The sequence below is a fragment of the Lepidothrix coronata genome, unplaced genomic scaffold (genome assembly GCF_001604755.1).
Source record: "Lepidothrix coronata isolate B3197 unplaced genomic scaffold, Lepidothrix_coronata-1.0 Scaffold35, whole genome shotgun sequence".
Classification (NCBI taxonomy): Eukaryota; Metazoa; Chordata; class Aves; order Passeriformes; family Pipridae; genus Lepidothrix; species Lepidothrix coronata.
Window position 1 is genome coordinate 4,339,354 of NW_016690215.1, and position 21,202 is coordinate 4,360,555.

General features: G+C 38.8%; 1 protein-coding gene and 1 long non-coding RNA gene across 9 annotated transcripts in view; one reads left to right on the forward strand and one right to left on the reverse strand.

Moving 5' to 3' along the window:
* Positions 1–21,202, forward strand: part of GLRA2 (glycine receptor alpha 2) — a 129,620-nt gene that overhangs the window by 98,818 nt on the left and 9,600 nt on the right. For 4 of the 6 annotated variants that reach the window (XM_017812362.1, XM_017812366.1, XM_017812363.1 and 1 more), the window contains exons 8-9: positions 3,769–3,918; positions 5,787–5,906. In XM_017812362.1, coding sequence (XP_017667851.1) covers positions 3,769–3,918; positions 5,787–5,906 — 270 coding nt within the window. The remainder of the gene's footprint in view (positions 1–3,768; positions 3,919–5,786; positions 5,907–21,202) is intronic. The other 2 variants (XM_017812364.1, XM_017812365.1) reach the window with 1 other exon arrangement.
* Positions 1–21,202, reverse strand: part of LOC108496026 — a 70,604-nt gene that overhangs the window by 8,806 nt on the left and 40,596 nt on the right. The window contains exon 3 of one of the 3 annotated variants that reach the window (XR_001874293.1): positions 5,815–5,912. The exons of 1 other annotated variant lie outside the window; for it this stretch is intronic. This is a non-coding gene — a long non-coding RNA (uncharacterized LOC108496026). Of the gene's footprint in view, positions 1–5,814; positions 5,913–11,585; positions 11,756–21,202 lie in introns of those variants that run through there. One more of the 3 variants, XR_001874292.1, reaches the window with a different exon arrangement.

Here is a 21,202-nt window from a genome sequence, read left to right on the forward strand (position 1 = left end):
CTAATTCTGAAAAAGCTCCCTCATTAGCTGGCCCTAAAACATTTACAAAGCATCTGAATAATTGATATAATTTATGGTTTTATTGGTGGGAGCCATTAAATCCCCTCCTCCAAAACAGCATTAAGGAGGAAGCTCTGCAACATGCAGTAAAAAATGGAGCAACTATTTAAAGAAAGAAAAGGGCAAGAAAATCTTATCGTTCTTTCTGAACATGATAACCCTGAATGAGGCAGAGTTTCCAAATATCCACTTCTGATAGTATTGAAAAGTAAATGTAGCCAGTGTGCTGTTGGGATTACAGACTTTTCAGAGGAATTGAATGTTTTACAAGATCTACCTTTGAAAAAAAAAATCACTAATTTTTCATATTATACATGGTAGCTTGATAATGTCAGCTTTGAATTTGTAGTGTTACTGCATTCTGTCTTGCAAGTGAAATTATTGGAAAGGTGGCTAATGCTCTGGTAACAGTCTCTCTTACATAGGCTCCTGTGGGGTAACTTCTGTTATTCTTCTCTGTTCTGCTTAGGATTGCATCAAGATACTGGCTAACAGAAGTGATTCATAACCTTTATGTAACCAAAGTTTTCATACATCAAGCAGACATATATACCTGAAAGAGCCATCCAAAACTCCAGCCTTGGTCAAAAAATGGGAGACTGGCATTTTTAGGGTACAGTTTGTTTGGCTAGAGTATAGATATTTACATTCCACTTGGTATAATTTTGTTCTAAAATTGCTTTTTTCTTAGCATTAATTAAAATGAAATCCCACATGTGCACAATATGTTTTAAGTTAGGTGAAAAAAAACCTCAAAAAAAATCGATCTGTACTGTTCTACATATATACAGTAGAGACTACAGAGCATGGTAGTTAGGGAAGCTGGAGATGCACTACTGCTTGATGAGTCCTTAGCAAAGCAGATGATGTAAGTTGAGCAAACTTTTAGGTGAGCAAACATACAAGTTTTCATGCCATACTATGATCTGGGGAAAAAAACATGGCTGCAAACATTGTTTTTTAGTTTCGTGGAAGAACTTTCCCAAAGTAATGGATGTGTCTGTGATATCATGATGTACTCCGTTTTGCAGACTCCAGCTTCCATGAGCATGTCAGTAAATTACATGGGTTTTTAGGCTCGTAGCAGCATAATTCTGTACATATTGGACATTCATAGGTAAACTACATAAACTGATTTGAAAACAAAGGTGTCAGCTTTTACTCATCGCAGCGCCTTACCATTTATTCATTTTTAATGTGGTGTTGGAAGCAATTGTTTTCTGTTTTCTCATTTAAAACTGTGCCATGGTGTGGCACTGGCTAAACAACAGAACAAGCCTTGTATCTGCCAATAAAATCGTGATTCTCTGATTCCAGCCCAGTAGGCTGGAGTTAAAATAATCCTGCTGCCTCAGCAACTGTGTGGATGCCATTTGTGGTAGCACTGTGTAAGTGGCTGGAAGGCTAACTCAGGGCTTCCTTTATTATTTTACTTCCCTGCTCTAAGCCCACCAGGACAGGATTTGCACAGTCAAAAATGCTGATTCTTGTGACTTCAGCTCACTGCATTGTGCTGTCTCTGGCAACACAGTCCAGCTGTTTATGCATGTCTAATACATCTCCTAAGGGCATTTGTAAAGGAAAAATAACTGGCTCTTCAAGGAAGGTAGCAAACAATCTAAACTCAGCTGCATTTTACACAAATTACAGTGACTTGATTCCTACTGTGCCACAGCCTGTGGCACAGAGTGTCTGGGACGTTGTTGAGTTTTCACTGGGCTTCACAGCTGCTCAGTAAAGATGTAACTTGTAAAATTTTTTTGTGTGTGGGAGAGAGAAATGTGTACCTGCTGTGTATCTAATTGAAAGGCACAGATTCACAGTGTCACCTCAGTCTGCTACATCTCAACCTATGCATGTTGTATTGTGAGAGCACACATATTACAGTGTGGAGCTGCACTATAGCTACTGAAGGGTACCTTCCATGTGATGAAGGCTAAATAAAAGGGCTTGGCTCCTCTAAAATGTGTTCAGGATCTGCAGAATGGAGCTCTGTATCCTTTCTGTCATGCTTTAAATGCCAGTTCCTCTGCTCGTATTGCTTGCTGAAGCACATAGTGCAGTATATTCCATTTGACAATAACAAAAGATGTTCTACAGACTTTGAAAAATGATGCAGATCCAGCACATGGCAAATAGGAACAAAACCCACTGATCAGGTGTACTTCCTTCCACCATGAAATGGTTGCCTATCCATAAGAACAAATTTGTTTTGAGTAGTGCATGCAAAGGGCAGAGGTGGAGTTTTCCAAGATGAAGATTGGGTTTCCTAAATATGAGTATGCACAATACATCCTTTTCTGCTCCCTTAGACCACCATATGTTTTGACTGCATTGAAATGTTTGACCTGCAGGATATTATTCAGATGTTAAATATATTTGATTATAATTTTTCAGGGTTAAGGTATGATCCATTTTGCTTGTTTTGATCCAGCTGTATGGGGTTTCCATGGGTCTCTGTCAAACTGACATGACCTTGGGTATCTGAGACATCTCCAGGGGACTAGTTACTATGACATACTGAAGATTTGTGCTCTGCTGAACTAGCAAATGAACACTAGGTACATAATATGGCAGTTTGTGATGCTATTATTTAGACAACTGAATAAATCTCCATATGTCTATGCTTACAAAGGTGTTCTAAGCTCCTCTTTACAGTCATGAAGAAGAAACTCTATTTGAGTATTATTAATTTCATTGTAGAGAAGACATGTAAAACAGTTCAAATGCATTGCATCCTAAAAATGCCCATTATTCTTTGTTCCTTGATTTATTTATATCAAATTAGTTTATGCAACTAGCTCACATTGTAGACATTGAAAGACGATTTTAATTCCACCCTGGATGTAATACCTGATAAACAACAGAGACAACGTGCTGTTGCCTAATCATAAGATCTCTGCTTAAAAACTACAAGACTACAAAGAAATGCAAAGATCAAATACACCTATGGAGATTGTACCTTTGATATGCATAGTGTGTAGCTCATTAATTTGCTACTGTTTGGCCCAGTGAGGGTAATATGATAAAAATCTTGTGACATTGCAGAGCTGTAATATATCTGATTTTATTCTGGACCAGTCAATTCAAATCAGAATAAACTTTTACTAGAACAGAGGCAGCTGGTGTTTGGGTATTTTTAGTAGATAATATCTATAAAGATTTATTTTTCCTATAGAGTTTTTGGATAAAGGTCAAGAAACTAGGATTGAATATTTAATTGGTAAAGTCCTATCAGCCTATTAAACAGAATACCCTGAGATTACTTTGAGGTTGTGGATACCAAATGTAGCTAATTAATCAATATGGTAATAGATTCATAAAAAATTAAAAAAGTGAAACCTATAAACTTTCTACAGTTGTTTTTCAATAGGTATTTTGTCACACCCTGCATTTGTATTCCTTCTTCCAAACTTTGATTGGAACCATAAGAGTGCTTTTGTTTTGTTAGAGCAATCCTGATTCTTTTCCTAAAGGCAGTAGCTCATAATTTGTGTATTCTTCATGAACATGCATTTTCATTATAAATTGGATTATTTATTTGTTATGCACCAATAAATTAACAAATCAAAACACAGAACAAGAAAAACTCCACCTCATTGAATAACTGGAACTCATGATGTGCGAAAATGTTTTTATTTTTTTCACTTCAATGTCTTCAGCTTATGAAGTTCGAGATTAAACATGCTGTGTTCTGCTTCTTTCTAGGTCTCTTATGTAAAAGCTATTGACATTTGGATGGCTGTGTGTCTTCTCTTTGTCTTTGCTGCTTTGCTGGAATATGCAGCAGTCAACTTTGTTTCGCGGCAGCACAAAGAGTTTCTGAGGCTTCGAAGAAGGCAAAGGAGACAAAATAAGGTAAAGCTGCTCTTTACCTGGGGTGACTGAGTCTGCCCTGACAGCACACTCACGTGCAGTTGATTTCTCACCTCAGTTCTTCTTGCCCTTGCAGGAGACTCTCATTCTAAAGTTACCTTCTGAGTGATTTCCTCCTTGATAAAGAGCTGATGACTGGCTGTTGGGTTTCTTTGCAATTTGTGAAGTTATCAATAAATGTCAATAGATTGGTCACTGATTCGAAGAATTTTCTTCTTTGTGCAAAAGCTGGACTATTACAAATACTGTGCTATTATGTGGCACCCACCAGTGGATAAAGAACTGTTGGGCACAATGACAGATAGAGGAACAATATTATCCAGATGTGCTGACATCAGAACATGCCTGAGGCCTATCTCTTCTAGAGCTACCCTAGCTAGTTACAATAAAATGGGAGGTTCCTTAGGGTGGCCCATTGCAGTGATTGGCAGTTCTGCCCTCACTTTTAAACCACTGGCAACTTGTGTCTTTCCCAGCTGAAAGCAGGGATCATGGACATTTTAAATAATGAGAAGGATTAGGAGAATTTCCCCTTGAGATTCTACCATGTCACAGTTTATTACTAATATAAACTTCAAATTTTTAACAAAAGACTATTTGTGTGTCATTATCGCATCATTTTATGCCAATGACTGAAATGTAGACAAGAAAATTGTTTGTAAAGCAGATGTCAGTCTAGAAATAATTTTAGGAAGTCTATCCATCTTTCCTGTTCTTTTTTTTTCAGTAAATGGAAAGACAAGAGCAGACATTAAATTGAATTTTAGTCCAGTTATGATTATTCCCACATCTAGTGAATGTGGGAACTATAAAGACTTCATCCTTCCTGTATCTGTGTCACTGGTTTTCAGCATCAACAGAAACATTTAGGTTTACACTATACATATACATTTGCTGGGTGATATAAATATTGGCTTGAGTTGCACAAATGCTTCAAGTCACAAATAATGGTTTCCTTTATAAGAGGTATGACAACAATGGCACAGGGCATTTGTGTTTTGACAGGTCTGTCTAATAAATGTTCTGTAGCTAATGTAATATTTGATGGATGCTCTGGGAAGCAATCCAGTACTGTTCTCTGGTTTAATATTATTGTCAGGTGAATTGAGATTCCAGAGAAGATTAGATTACAGGAGAGAACAGAGTTGCTTGCCTGTTTGAAGGCACACAGGCCACAGGCACTGCCACTGGAAGTCTTTGTTTCCAAAATCAGCATGGCAGCAGCAGAAGCTTCTGTATGGGGTCTATAATTTCAGTTTTGGATGCAAAGTCTTTTTTAGAGGTGGACAAGTAGGTGATAAGCCACCCTTGGTAAGTAGAAGTATCCAGTGGCATTACTCAAAATTATGAAGTTTTGGTTCATGTAAGTGGCCATTCATCTGCTTTGGAAATTATTTTTCTGGTGATTATTTAAAAAAAAAGGTTATTTAAAACCAAATCTTCAAAAGACTTGTGTTTGTCTTAAGCCAGTTGGTACATGTACTCTTTGCAAAATGAGTAATGCCCTAATTAAATACAAGGAAATATTCTGCTGAGTAAGAGATACCTATCCTTTTGCACAGCCTTGCTTTCACTTTTCCTGTGAATCCGGTTGCATGAATTTCAAAATAGGGAACAATGTTACTGAGGCCAGCTCTTTAGGAGGTGTTTTCTGCATCTCCACACTTGATTTTGTCTCTCACGATTTTCTCCGTTTATTTTGCCTTGAAAGTGATTCACGTTGTTTTGCATGACGGTCTTCTCTAACCTTGCCATTCTTCTCTTTGCGTGTTGTGTGTGTGTGTCGTCATGTTACCGCTGCGGTATTCTCATTGTTGCTGCTGCTGTCTATGCTGACACTCTGGGGACAGGCACAGACTGTGACTGTTGGGAATGAAAGCGTTGAGTCCGTGCGGCGCATGAATGGCTTGCGGAGCAAAGAGTCATCAGCTTACGGGACAGTGAATCAGATCGGCAATTCAAGTTTGAGGGTAAAACTGAAGTGGGAAAGAGAAAGCAAGAGAGTTTTAGTATGTGCAAAGATGCCATAAAACAGCAAAATGGACAATTTTGATGGCATCACTGGTAGTCTCTTGCATTCTCTTTGCTAAATGTCCCCACAAAATACACAGTACTGTCCTCAGCATGAACAGCAGCTTCATGTTGTTCATTCTTTGTGGCCCATCCTTATGCTTGCTTTTTACTGAGGTTGGCTTGTGCCACCCCTATGCCAAAATTCTCAAGGAAAGTGCATGTATATTAAGTAGTTTGGTCCTGTAAAAATATAGAGTGAATGGGGTGGGGGGACAGGACGACAGGAAATGCCCTAAGATAGTAAATGCCACATTGTGTCATCTTTTAGATGAGCACATTCCAGCAAAATTTGGTATGTATAACCTAATATATTCTTATTGGTGTGGTATTTACTCCTGAACTGTCAACCTGCAGTGTTAGTCATCGTGATATCTTGAGCCCTGCTTAGTGGAGTATGAACAGCCATGAATGAAAAAATACGTTTCATTGGTTTCTTTTTATTTGCTTGGAGAAGAATCATGAAGCTGAAATCTTTTACAGAATGTAACATGTAGCAGATTAGAAGCAGTATGATATCAGCTGATAGATCCAGATTATGGGTGAGCTGTGGAGGTAATAAAATCAGTGATGGAGAGAGAAATGAGCTTAGTGTGCAGCTCACTGCTTGCCACTAGTGGCTGAGATATGAAATGTGTTCATTTAAATAAAATGAGACTGGGATCTTAATCTTTCAGGACCCAATTTCCCAGAACAGAAACGTTACTTGAGCAACTTTTGAGTTGTAATGGGCCTCTGACTTTGATCAAGCCCTGTGAAATCATGTGATTATAAGATGCAGATGATTTCAATGGATTTTATACACTGTAAAAGGAATTAGTAGCTTCTAAAATCAAAACAAAAACCACAGTTCATGTTACACAGCAAAATTAAGATAGAAGGTTTGCAATGCAATAAATTGTTCACTTTTAGAGCTACAATGTCAAGCAGTAGAAAAGAGCCTTAATTTCTGGGTACTTTCTATTGTAGAAATAATCATATTTACACATATACAGAAACTGAATACAAAAAGAAAAAAATCAAGGTTTCTCTAGAAGATATGACCAATATTACTATGCTGCCACTGAAAAGCTGATGCCTTACAACTACAAAAGCAGTCCAAGTAACTACTCAGCTTTGCATGTCTTATCAGTCACAAAGTGCTGGTAGTCCAGCTAAAGTTCATATAAGTCCCTGTTATCCTCTCTATAAGGGAAGCTTGCAGAAACCTCTTGTACTTTTGAATACTGTATATTACATAGACAGCCAGGACAGTACACAGAGGGGCCACGTCGCTGCAGAGCTTTTGCTGCAGAACCCTAAGAGCTGGAGCTGCACTGACATGGGTTTCCCCTGGAGAACTTCCATCACATAAGTGATGCACACTAGAGAGGTCAACAGAGGAGACATAGCAAGGCAGAGGTTTCTGGAGCAATGCTGCTATGGCTGCAGCTTGGTACTTTTCTGCTCAAGAGAAGGATGTTTATGTGCAGAAGAGAACATATCAACATAGCCTCTGGTGCTGCAAGGAGCCTTGCAAGCAGGGAGCTTGACTCGCTGAGGTATTGCTCACTGAACCAAGGTTTATACTGAATGCAAATCTAAAAGTCATAGTCAAGAGAAGACAGTGTAAGAGTGTGTTTTTATATCTATATTGCATCACTCAGTGCAAATCTAAGGAGAAAGAAAAAAGGTGCCAAATCACACCTGACCAGGATTCCTGGATTTAGCAGCTTGATCTACAAAACAAGAAAAAAACTGTTCTCAGTTTTGTAAACCTGTATCTCTGCTTTCATTATTGCTTCTGCTGGGTCTTGTTCTTCTTAGTGCTGCAACTCTCAGAGCATTACATGAAAGCGCAAGACACCTTAAAGGACCATCTGATCTAAGTCAAAGGTCAGACTGGGTAATGTTTTTCTAGGAAATGTCTGGATTGTATTGTTGATGGTCCAGAAATTGTATTTGCAGATGAACCAGTGACCTGTCATTGCATTAGAAAAGACTGCATTATCAGGACCTGTTGGCATCTTCCACACAGAATCCCTGTATTCTCAGGTTATCAGTGCTTCAACCTGTCTGTCTGCCCTGTGCCGTTTCTCTTGAAGGAAGCATTCAAAGCTTGTCCTAAAGATTCGTGTAGTCTTTCTCCTCAAGTTAAATACACCCATCAGTAGCCATACTCGACATCTGAGAGAAATGGTTCCCTATTTCTTTTATATCATGACACACAGAGAGAGCACAGGCTGCAGAAGCCATCAGTCTAATGGTACTGAGAATGTAGTGCAGTTTCATTATATTCAAATCTAAATTTTCATGGTGCCGGATCAGTTGAAAAAAAATAACGTCATTTTAAAATATGGTTTTTAATAACCAAACAAGATTTGCTTATTTTTCAAAATTATGGGTTTCCAGGGAAGCAGAACTGTTTACACAGGTTCAATCATCCCTTTTTGAAAACAATAATTATTATGTTATATGATCAGTAGTCAAAATGTGTCATGGTACACTAGTATTCATACCATCATTTCAAAGATGACTTCCTAAATTGTATGTGTGATGGTTACCACTGTGACCAAGAACAGGGGTTAAGTTTGGGACCATTAGTGTTAAAAGCAATACTTTATAGCTTGAATGAAAAACTGTGCATCTGGAAGCAGTGACAGATTTAATCCCACGTGCAGGGAACACAGAGCAATACAAATAACAATGCTGCAGACAAGGGGGTTCACATGCATGCAGATCAGCAAAGGGAGGCACAAATGGTGTTTTCAAATGAAAGAGCTGGGACTGGGACTAAGTGATTACAGGAGCAAAGGATAAATCCACTGAGCAAAGATGGCAGCACCTAGTCAAGTTCTTCAGAGAATTGTTGGTCTTTGGATGGAGCTGCCAGTGTTGAGGCAGGTACCACAAGTGCCCAAATGAAGTTACTGAGACTCTCAAGATAATACAGTATTTCCATTTTTAAAAAGAGATATGCATTGAGTAACAGCAGCTTTAATAGGCCATGTCTATAATTTTATTCGTACCGAAATCCCTGTGTCAGATCCCCTAAATAATTTTCTAAGATTTTCTAGACTTTCCCATTGAAAAAAAAATCAGTGCCTTCAGCCTGACTTTGCCTTTAAAACACTTGGCACTACTGTCCCTGGTGGGAATGCTTGTCTTCTAGCATCCATGTGCACCACGTTCGGCGGGATGCTGTGTACGCTGTGCGTTATGTAAGGTGCCGCATCATGTGAATAATGGAAGTGCTCAAGGAAAACCCTTTTGCAGAGCTATTTTTGGTACTCACTGAGCAAGCTCAAACATGAGTTTCATTGTGAAAATAGGAATCAGAGTCTGAATGGCTTTTTCTCTCTCTCATCTTGCTTACTTAATGGATTAAAGAGCATGTAGCTTCTGCTGTAGATAAACACCCCCAAGATACTGTGGTTACTTTTATTTCTCCAGGGCAATTGCATTAGCACTTCATTGTAACTGTGCAGAAAAAAATCCAGTAGAAATAAATACACTGAAATGATCATTTAGCTTGAAGGTACAGTCCCACATACAACTGCAGCAAATATTTAAATGCAGTTAAACAATAGGCAGAATTCACTGCAACATGTTGTCATGTCACTTTGTGACTTCGATTGAATGTCGTTGTCTGTCTTTTTATTGTGAGCATGAATAGGCTAGGAATGGCCCTAGTTAACATCAGTCAATGTATCTGTATTGTTTATTAAATGGACATACAACATTTACTTTAAGCATTTAAACAAAAGCATCATCTCAGACTTGAAAAGCATCTTGATATAAATCGTTAGTCTAGCTCTAGGCACAGTCTAAACAGAGACATGAGTGCCCAAAAAAAGAGCAACCTGCAGGAAAAGAAGCATTTCAGCCATGAGGTGGTATCCAAGCAATGGATCAAAAAATTCTGGTAGGAGCAGTCTGTCCAGATGGACAGACTAAGCTTACTGGAGATGTAGATTTTTCAGTGAAAAGCAAACATGGTCAAAGAAACAGTGGAAGAGAGAAATCAGTTCTTATGGGGGCCTGTTTGCAAGTGTCATGGAAAGTGAAATGGAAGTTTTTCCTCCCTTATTAGAGAAGGGAACATTAGTTAAAAACTCTAAACAAGTAACTGTGTTTCATGTGTTTTACAGACAGACACAAGATGATGAACTGTGTGGAGTAGATTTTTCACCCCAAACCAAGAAACAGAAAAGAAAAACAGTAGTTGCATTTCAAGGGAGAGAATTCTGAAAATCAAACAAAATCCACAATACATTAAATGTTCTGTAATCAAAAGCAGACTAATATATGGAACATGCAATACTAGTTCCTGAGAGAGACCTCCAAATGTCAAGTCCCAAATATCTAAATAATAATTAAAGCTGATAGAGTGCAAGTGCACAAGCTGGAGTAAGGGAATCCAGGTGCTAGAGTAGAGGCAAAGCCAAGAGAACAAAAGCAGCAGAAAATATTAGAATTTCTGTGGGGCAAAAAAACCCCAAATAAACAACAGTAAACCAAACAAAAAGAAGCCACAGACAAACAAAAAAATCCCGAATAAACAAAACCCGCACAAAAAATGATAATAGAGAAACCATGCCTGTCTAGAGGTGGTGGAAAACAACAAGAAATACTCTGTGGGACAGGGGGCAGGTATTCAAACTGTGGGGACCGTGCATGGCACCAAAGCAGCAAGCAGAACATGATACATTGTATTGACTCACATTGGCAGCTTGCAAATACTTAAGAAAATTATTCCTTAAGGTTAAATAAGATAGGAACAGGATATAAGCTACAGAACAGCAATACTGCAGTATTTCTGACCTGGGATGATGACATGACTGTCTGCTGGATCACCCAGGACAGGTAGGACTGGAAAACTAAGAAGGAATACTTGAGAAAGTTTTTTTCTTTACTTGGTAGTGGAACTTTGCTTCAGAAACTTCGAGTCCTCTCTTGTACCTACCCAGCACACAGTGGCTGAAGATCAGCTCTGAACTGACAAGCCTTAGGGACTGAAGTTTGCACTTCACTCGAGTGAGTTTGTCCTGGTAGTTACTCATGAACAGCAGGAGACACGCCAGAAATGAACTCTGCAGTTTTCCAGCTCATGAAAGGTATGCTCCAGCTGGGTGCAAATGTCTCATTTCTTATTATACCTAGGGGAGAGTGCAAACTGAAAATAGGGCAGAGGAAGTTAGAAAGAGACAGGAAATAGTGCTCTTATTTTTGATGCTCTAAAGTAACAAGAAGTAGCTTTTCAAGAACCATCTGCCATGGGCACAAACTTTTGTTTTCCAGATTCTTTTAGAAAATGCTGATTCTTTCATTGGATATGTTTTGGCCCACCTCATTTCATGAGGAAAAAAAAAAACAGTGAAAAAATTGTCAGATATCTATTTAATGATAAAAAATTGAAGAATGGACACTTCAGGAGGAGTATGTTTAAACTAAACTGCCCCTATCCAAAACTCCAGAAAGAGAGTGAAAAGCCATCACAATCCCAGGATATAGGGTTAGGCTGCTCAAGAGGTCAAGGAAACAACTTTGCTTCTTTCAAATTGTCTCCATTGTAGGTAGCTTACCTTTGCTCTTTCCCTGCCCAGAGTCAGGACCCAATAAGGCCCTGGTCTCAGGGTTTCTCACTGCTATGTTGGCCAGGTCCTCTTTCCAATAGAGGAGGTGAAGACACCAGGAGAACTGTTTCTGATCCACTGTTGCCAGGGGTCTGTCATAATGCTTCATATCAGTTCTGAGTTCTGTCCCAAGCCTGATTTTCAACAGCAAAGTATTTCAGTGTTAGTAAATACAAATTAGTATTTCTGCAAGTGAATGAAAGGGTCAAGCAGTTAGAGCCAAGCATAATGCAGGCTGAGAATACCAGCACTCCTGTATCCATGTATTTCTACCCTGATTGGCAACCGTGCTCACTCTGTGGGTCTCCAGAGCATACTACACCAGTTGTATCAAATTACATGGTAAATTGGTGAGATGGGCAAGTGTTCAGTAGGATCCATGAAATGCATATTTACATCTGACCCAATTAATCCCGTTCTCCACAGGGGATAGAAGCTGCTATTTGAATGTAATTAATTGTGAAGCATTCTGTAATGATGTTGTCCAAATGACATTGTGAAAAACCAAATTGTATTAACTAGACTGTTGAAACCTCATGCTCTCCCAAGGTCTGAAAAACTTCATGAGTTCCAGCAAAATCCAGTTTTTATAGTACTTTTGAAAAGGTGGTGTTGAAGCCATTTGTTTCTCTATTTATTCCTGAGGGAAAACAACATTGTTTATAGTCATTCCTGTTCAAGTTGACAGCTATTGCTTATGGCTGATTCTGACACATTTGGCTTGATTTAATGATCAGACACATTTATTTCTCTTGATCCACTGCTAGAGAAAGACGCTATTTACTGTAAATATGATAATCCGTGGTTGGGTATTTCTCTAGAGGCCTAATATTTTAATTATTTTGTTTTGTTTGGGGTTTTTGCTTAGCTTTTTTTTGTTTGTTTTTGCAGTAATAGAAATTACACTGGAAGAAACAAGCATCTTGAAACTCTTCATATTTTGAGCACTTGTTGCTGAGTGTTCCCAGAGTCCTCACAGAGACTCATTTCAAGTTGGGAGCTCCTGAAAACTCCAAGCTAAGCCCAGCCATAGGTTACTAAAAATTTAGCCACTTCCACTCTCTGTGGATGGACTCTCCTATGACATCTCTGAGCTGGCACAACCCTGGCTCATACCACACTAAACTTCTTCACTACATCCAGGGGCTGGTTGAAGATATCTGGCATACTGAGTGTGTCAGAGTGTTTTTAGCTCCTGGAAGAACAGATTGGAAAGATCAGAAAAGGCTGCTGTGTTTGGCAAAACATGTGAAGTGTGAGAAGTCCAGAATCCTACCTGTGAATTTCTTCACTGAACCTGTAACTTCCCCCTGAGCAAGAGCATAAGTCTTCAAGTAATTTAGTTTCTAACTTGTATATGTAATTTCTCATACAGATACTGTGTGTGCATCTGTACACACACATTTATAATTCACTTGCATAACTGCAAGTTGTTTTACCAAGGGTCCAAGCTTTTAGTTTCTCTGTAATATCATGGCAAGACTCCTAAGGGACATGACACTTTTGCTTTCATGCTTCATGTCACTCTCTTCAAGTGGTTCTCTGTGTAGTTTTCTAAGATAACTCTTTCTTCTAGTTGTGTGGAAGTGCTCTGCCCTTGACTGACTCATTCATTTTTCTGTTAAGCCTTCCCAAGCCTGCTGGTGGTACAGACTTGCCTTCAGGTGCTCTGTAACCTTCGTCTGTCAAAAGAATAGCTAATTAAGAAAGGAAATCACAAACTCCGTTCATTAGAGATTATCTGATTTGCACAAATGTGAGATCTTGCACACCATTCTAGGAAAGAAAGTTATGTATTTCATCTTCAGGGTATAAAGTCTTACAAGTATCCGCATGTAGCAGCCCTGACACTCCAGCACAAACTTTCCAAGAAATTCATCTGTCTGCTGTCTGTTAACTTATGCCAGCTTTCTTTTTCACTCCCATGATGGGGTCATTTTTTTTAATATGGTTTGTTTCTGGTTTTAAATTGACAAGAAAGATACGTACAATAGATATTTATGCAAAAAAATTAAAGGGTTTTACCACATCTACGGCCTTCAGGTTTTGCAAAGTACAGTGTAGAACCAGACACTAAGTTTACTCATATGCCCCATTTGCAGAATTTTCATTTTGTAGGCTTTTTTCTGCACTGATCGTGGCAGACGAGAAATTCTAGCAAATCTAATCAAGTGTGATGTCACTACAGGCTGGTGAGATAGAGAGAACTTGTGCATCACAGATTGCTCTTTTAGAGTCCTTGGTAACTTCTGTCTGGAAGACATACAAGGTCCTAATACTCTTTTTTCACCATTACATACATATCTAAGTGAATTAAGATGTATTTGTCTGGCCCAGGTGTTTCATTGTATGTCCAGAATGGGTGTGGATAAGTGCTCTGTTCCAACTTTGAAAGGCTTGTGACCCTGCCACTGTCATGGGAATTCCCATGTAAAATTTGGGAGATATTCTTGTGTTAGCAGATATTTACACCAGTGAGTGGATAATCAAGTCTTCTGAAAAATCACAATGTGCTCTTGCTCAATGGTTTTCCATCCCTACTGATAGACTATATATGTGTTACCTTTAACCTTTCAGTGGATCTTGTAGAAGACAACTACCTTTCTTTCGAGATCTGCAAGTTCTTGCCCCATCCTTTATAGAGGAACAGTAGTAAATTATGCAGCTATTTGACTTCAGTTTCCTTGTTTGACCAGCTATTCTTCCATCAGACAGGTCCCTTTTGGATATTTGTGCATGTGTGTGTGCAGGTGTTCAAAATGGAGGCATAACATATTTTAGATACTATTCTCCCTACATTAGCTTTATGCTGTATTTCCCCCATAGGTCACTGAATTTCTTTTGTGCCTGTCAACCTAGTAATTGCCAGTTTCCCCATATATTGACGTTTCCTCACATGCCTGAGCCTCAGCTTTTCTAAATTTATTAATTCTAGTTCTCTTTCTGAGCCTCTTATGTTTGGGTATCATGCTTCTCACTCTATATAGCTTCACCAATATTTCTAGCAATGATTTCCCTAGCAAAACTAAAGAGGATTAGTTGTGTTTTTGATTTATCTTAAATCTGCAAAATTCTTGCTCTGTATAGCTTCTTTTTTTAATTGCTTCTCAACCCTTTTCTACCAAGCATGGGCTTAATTACTTCTCTTGGTTTGCAAATCCATTTTTTGGTTCAGCTTACTCAGTGTGGTTTTCATGTAGCATTTGTTTTCAGCTTTACCTGATGCATCCTCCTGGACTCAAGGACTTTGGCACTCATAGAATTTCTAAGCCAAAGGTGGTATTTTTGTGATGAGTAGCCTTTACTATTTATGTATAGACCAGTCAGTTCAATGTGATGATTTATGAATTATTAAAGCACTTTTCTATAACTTGCTATGACTTGTTGGTGTTGAGTCCTCAGCCCTTGTGGGACTAGGAGTACATATGGCCACTGGAGCCAACAGGGGTGCACACTGGGAGTGAAAAGGGCATTGAAAGTGGAAGAAGATCTTGTGTGAGGTGAATCCAGAAATGGAAATAACCAAACCTGTGTATTAGATGAAAGCAAACAGGATGACTAGTGGTTTTGCCAACTGTAATGCATATTCGCCGTGCTCTGTGGGTATTTGTTATGAGCAAAGTAATACTGAGTTCAGTGACCGTGCCTGCAAGGAAGGCAGGATTGAAAGAGAAAGGAAGAGAGCTAGTTGTGCCAGTTTTCTTTCCTTATATGATGTATTTCTGCTTGCACAGTTACATGATCAAGGGCAAGAACAAATTCAGCACATTGAAGGTTTTCAGAATAAGACAACTTCATTCTGCCATTTCAGATTTCTCAGATGGTGGTTGGGGGGCAACTGGTGGTCCTTAGCCCATGCAAGCAAAGAAGCAAAATCAATGGGGAAAACAAGATTATTTGTTTTTATAATTAAAAATAATAATAAAAAGGAAATCATGAAACACTAAGTGCTGCTGTTCCAAATCTTCACCTTCACCTTGACTCCAGGTTTTACGTAAAAGCAATTGATTAGCTAGCTGTTGCAGTTCTTTTTTAAAATGTTTTTGAGCACTGCCATTTTGTTCCTTATTTTGGAAATGTCCTAGATTTGTCTGTCATGGACTCAGGTGGAGTTAGTTCTGTATTTTTTGCTAATGGATTAGTCTTTTATTATTCTGCCCTTACTGTTCATGCAGTTCTACTGAATGTTCATGCAGTGGAGATACAAACTGTACTCTTTACAGAGGGGCCAAACAGGAGTATGAAGAAAGAGTAATAAAATATCCAGAGAGGGTAGCTTTTTGCAGGCACAGAAAATGTTGTCTTGCTCCCTAGATGTAAATATTCTTTTTTTAAAGTTTGCACAAAGGATGTTTTTCCACCAATACATGACAGCTCTTCTAAGATTCTCTAGTGCTGTATGCTGCTGTTCTTCTATTACTTCCAGATACTGTGGATGCCTGTTTATGTTGCCTGTCTCTTACTCTTTGATCTTTGATCACTTTCCCTTGCGGCTTATATTGTGTTATTTTGTTGTAAAAATAATCTATTTGAATTTTTCTTTTTGATGCATGAAGACTGATGATTTTGTCACACTTTTTACTGTCACTGTTTTCCTCTTTGTTTGTTGAGTTGTCTTGTGGGTATTTGTGTAGCTGGGGTTGAATATCAGACTTATATCACAACAACAAATCTTTTTCATCAGAGATTGTCTTTGGATCTAACAGCTGCTATTTCATGAATGTTTTTTGAACCTCGTGTGAGACTTAGAGATGGTTTTATTGCATGTGGCATCCCTGCCAGTGTTGTCAGTCTCACTTTTTTCCCCTACCACTGTTTCCTACCTTGCTGCCACACCTGACTCTTTTGAGTCTGTCAAATATTTGTCTCCTTTGGTGATGAAATGAGAACCTAGTTCTCCTGCATAAGGTCTTACTCGTCTAAGGGGAGAGAGGAAAGTATTTAGCCCTAGGCACTACCCAGGGGTACAGAGGTGCCCAGAAGGTAACTGGTATGCTATGGCGAGACGTGAATTTTGACCTTCCTTTTACCATACGGCTTCCCCTCTTGCCTTCCCTATCAAAGTCGTCTTAGAAACTGGTACCAAATTTATATGAATCTGGAGATATTTTCTGCTGGCAGCTTTTGAACCTTCTGAAGCAAAGAGGCTTAGACTTCAGCCTCTTTGCATGTTTAAAGCATTACAATTTAGAGAAAGCTGTTTGGCCTGGATGGTTATTGATTTCTGTTCTGTTCTTCAAACTACAAACACAGAATTGTAGGATGGCAGGGAACAGGACCAGAAGAGCCCCAGAGAGCCAGCTGACAGAGCCAGCACCAGGCAAGACACTGGAACATTTACAATTGCTGAAAATATTAATCAATGTCGTTAAACAGTTTCTTCTGTAATGTGCCCAGTATATCAGGCATGAGTTTAAGAGAGATTTGTCAGGGATTGCTCCTCAGGGAGACTGTGAGCTGAATTATATCTCTTTGTGGATATGCTGACCCACAGTTGAGTATTTCGGATTTACACCCTGTAATTCTCTTTGACTTGCAAGTACTCCTGGAACAAAGGTCAGTAAAAAAGTCTTCAAACAATTATTTACCATTCTGGACAGGAATAGTGATAGGCCCTTTCTATGCTAAGAGTCTTTGGTTCCCCTTCCTTCCACAGCAGCACAGGTTACATCTGCAGATATGCTGCTAAAATACAGCTGCACAAGTTTGTATTTCCTAACTCATGCCAATCTTCTACTGAGCTGTTTGCTTTCTGACTCTGGGCTCTCATCCTCTCTTAGCTTCCCTTCACCCTTTAGCCCCTTTTAGAGGTTGCTCCTAATTTTAACTTCTGTCTGGACTCAGGAAACAATTTCTTGACATGTAGATGAGGAATAAGGATTAATCCAATACTTATTTTACAGTGATACAAAACTCATAAGTGCATAATACAATCTAAAAACAACCTGCCTGAGCAATTAGCTCAGTAATCAGACATTTAAAAACAGTGAAAAACAGAGCTACGGATTATGATGCATGATGATTTACTTTATTTAATAGAAAAGCATGCAGAATTTTAATTACTATCAGGAGATTCTACGTTTGCTGCAAGTACTCATATGGGTTGCTAATGTGACAACTGTGCTTTGACAAGGAAGGACTGCACAAGGCGAGACTTAAGAACTGGCAGATAGGAATACAGTGAGTATTTCGTTTCAGACTCTGCAAGAGAACACGTATCTGAAATGAATATGTGACAAGAGGGAAGTATTGGATTTCTGCGTGAGGAGCTGACAAGTCAGACAAACAGAAGCCATATATTATCTGTGATAGTGAAAAGATCACATCACTTATAACCTTTGAAGCAACAGGAAAACTGAAAGCAACATCATTTTATAATGATCTAAGAGAGAATGGTCTCTTTTTTTCCTCTCCCTGCTTATATATAGCTGTTAGAGAGAGCCCTGCTGAGCAGAAAATGGAGCATATGATCAAGGCCAGTCCAGTGAGTCAATTTACTGACTAATACTGTAGATTATCATGTCAAATACATAGCATCAGCAATGTGAACAATAATGAAGCCTAGTTTATTTCTTTCCTGTAAATTGAAATGAAGATGTGATTGGAATTGTCACACCTTGAATATATGAGCCAGATTCTCTTAATCATCCAAAACAAATTGCCTTATTCTTTATAGTGACATTTATTTTAGGAGCCATCCCACAACTGGCAATCTGAAACCATCTATTTAAATGTGTCAAGCAGGTTTAAAATATCCTCTAGACAACTGTCCCCTGAGGTAATAGTTCAATGGTCTCACACTGTGAAATACCTGCTCCTCTCAGACCCAAAGAAGAAAGAGCTCTGCCTTTCATCCTGTGGGGAGAAATCATTCAGCACAGCATCATGTGGAGACTCTCCAAATGAGCTCCAGTATCATCAGTAAAACATCCAGCCATGAAGCCAACAGGGCAAAAGACTCATGGAAACCCCAGATGGCCATTAAAAAGAGCCTTTCCTTGCCTGGTTTTCTATCTTTCTATGACTCAGAGTGTTAGTGAGCAATCATGAGGGGGATATTGCCAGTATTGTGCAGAGTCCGTGTGTCAAATTTATGACTGCCTGAAGAGATGGTACAGTTAGCAATTTGGTAAAATTTCCGCTCCACACAGAAAGAGTTAATTTTAATTTAGGTGTATGATACCAGGCTTCTTGTGTTTCACTGGTGTCCAACCTCCAGGTGAAAGTCAGATTGCCTTTTGGTCTGTCAAAATTCTAGCATGACCAAAACCTTAGGGAAATAACATTTGAATTGCAAATCACTGCCATTCCTTTGGGGTTAAGAATCACAATCAATGTTATTGATTTCTAAAGTCCTTTGTCTAAGAATAGAGATGAGAGTAATGGAAGAGACATTTACTAACTGTTTGTCAACGATAAATCACAAAGCACGAATATTGCATGTCTGTTAAGTATAATTTCCTGAAGGTGGTATGTAAACTTTTATAGAAATTAGCACAGTGTTATAAATTTAGCACATACAAGGAAAAGCAGATGGTACTGCTGTGACTGGACATGTCATTGGAGTATTCTGGTGCATGCCAAATCTTTAATCGGTTACTATTTGCATATACTACCACATTACTCAGTTTTCAGTAGGCTCGAACAACATGTGCTATGCACAAACAACAACTCTTTTTGCTGAGCTTTAAACAGAATAAAATTGAGATCCCATTTACTGGTTTTGCAGCACTCACTGTGATCATTTTCCAAAGCCTCCAAATGGCTCATGTTACATGCTCTGGGTCGTAAGAACAAAGTCACAGACTGCTACATGGGCCCCTGCACTCGGTGATCTTCAGCTTTCCGTACCAGTCATGAGTCATGCTGTATGTAGGGAACAGTAGATCAAATTAGAAGCATTACATGTCAAAGTGCTTTGTGGTAGTGTAAATTCTTTGAGCAATTAGCAGCTCTCTTAATATCCAAAATGGAATGTTTTAATTAAAAACAAAACAACACAAAACCTATTTCCTGGTTATTCTTAAAGAGTAGAATAACACCTTTCAGTTCAGAGGTGATTTTGGCAAGGTGGAGCTCTACCTTTACAATTTGTCTTTACTTTGTAGGAAGATAATTATTTAGCTCCAAAGAGCAGAAAGGAGCCAGAGCAGCAGATAGGGCTTGAGGAAGGAACTGAATTTTGCAAGCAGAAGGTGTAGGTACTCCTGACTCTCCTGACTGGTACTCATGAGGCTCTTGGATGTTCAGTGAAGTAGAAACCTGTGTTGCTGGGTCTCCCTTTGTGTAGGGAAGCTCCCTGCACTGCTTCATTCTCTGGCTTATTGGCATATTTTCTGAATAGAATCCTTTCCCTGGTGTTGTCCCTTCTCAAAAGGGGAACCTCCAGATCAGGAGGTCATAAGCCCTCACAGTGAGTCCTGACCTCTTCCATATGCTTAACAACAGGCTTCTCCAGAGCTCTGACATTGCAGACACTATTTAGAATTACTCCAGGACACATAAAAGATGAAACATACAACATGCACATTTCAGGAAGGCTCCAGGGATAGCAACCCTTTATTATTCTTGTGTTCTCTCCTTTAGATAAATTAACTGGACATTTCTTCTCTCTTTTTTCTTGATGTTCTTGAACAAAACTTGAGTTCACATGAGCATCTGAGATCTTCTCCCAAGAATATCTCTTCTACTGCTGTAGCCATCCTTCCACATTTCGTCTGTCTGTACCTCTCAGTACTGAGTTTCTTATATGCTGCTAAATCTATTGTTTCAGGTTATTCCCTGAATCAGTTTTGCCAAGTAATAAAAGACCATCACTAGGAGATATGTTGCTTAGCTACTGGCCTGGGCAGATGGTCCTCCTGGAGAAATGCCAGCACCCCTCCAAAGAGCCTGTTTTTGGGCAGAGAGGATTGGGCAAGTTTAATGACCCATGCCCATGTGTTCTGTATCCCTGCTTCTCAGAACTACTGAGGGGGAGAAGCTACCATAAAAGATAGCATTTCGAGAAGTTATTAAAAATGGACTTTGTGGTTTGATAAATGCTCTGGAGAGTGCTCCTAATATTAAAATGGAATAAAAACATTCTCACTAGGTGAGCTTCTCACTAACAAATCCCTTCAGGGAATACATTAGATGACTAGATTAAGTAGATGCCCACATTGATAGGTATGTATATATATCTTCATGGGTGGGTGCATACAGACTCTGTGAGTGTGTGTGCTTGTGTGACACTCTGTGTGTGTAATACAGTAATAGAAAAACTATCAAACCCATTTAAAATGAAATATTATTTAATTTCCACTGTATGCATACTTCCAATGGCGTTGTAGGATTTATGGATTTATTACTTATCAGATGAGAAAAAAACACTCCGACAATTCCATGTTAAGATTGCACTATCAAGTTTCTATAGCACTGAGTGCCATTGATTTTTACCTCATGATGAATGTTTATTTTGCTGAGAATAAATAATATTAGAGTTTTATAGAGCAACCCTCAAAGAAGCAAATAAAAATGAAAAGAGAGAAATCTATTTGTCTAGTAAATTTCTCATACATTCAAGCAGTCAAGATGTTTCT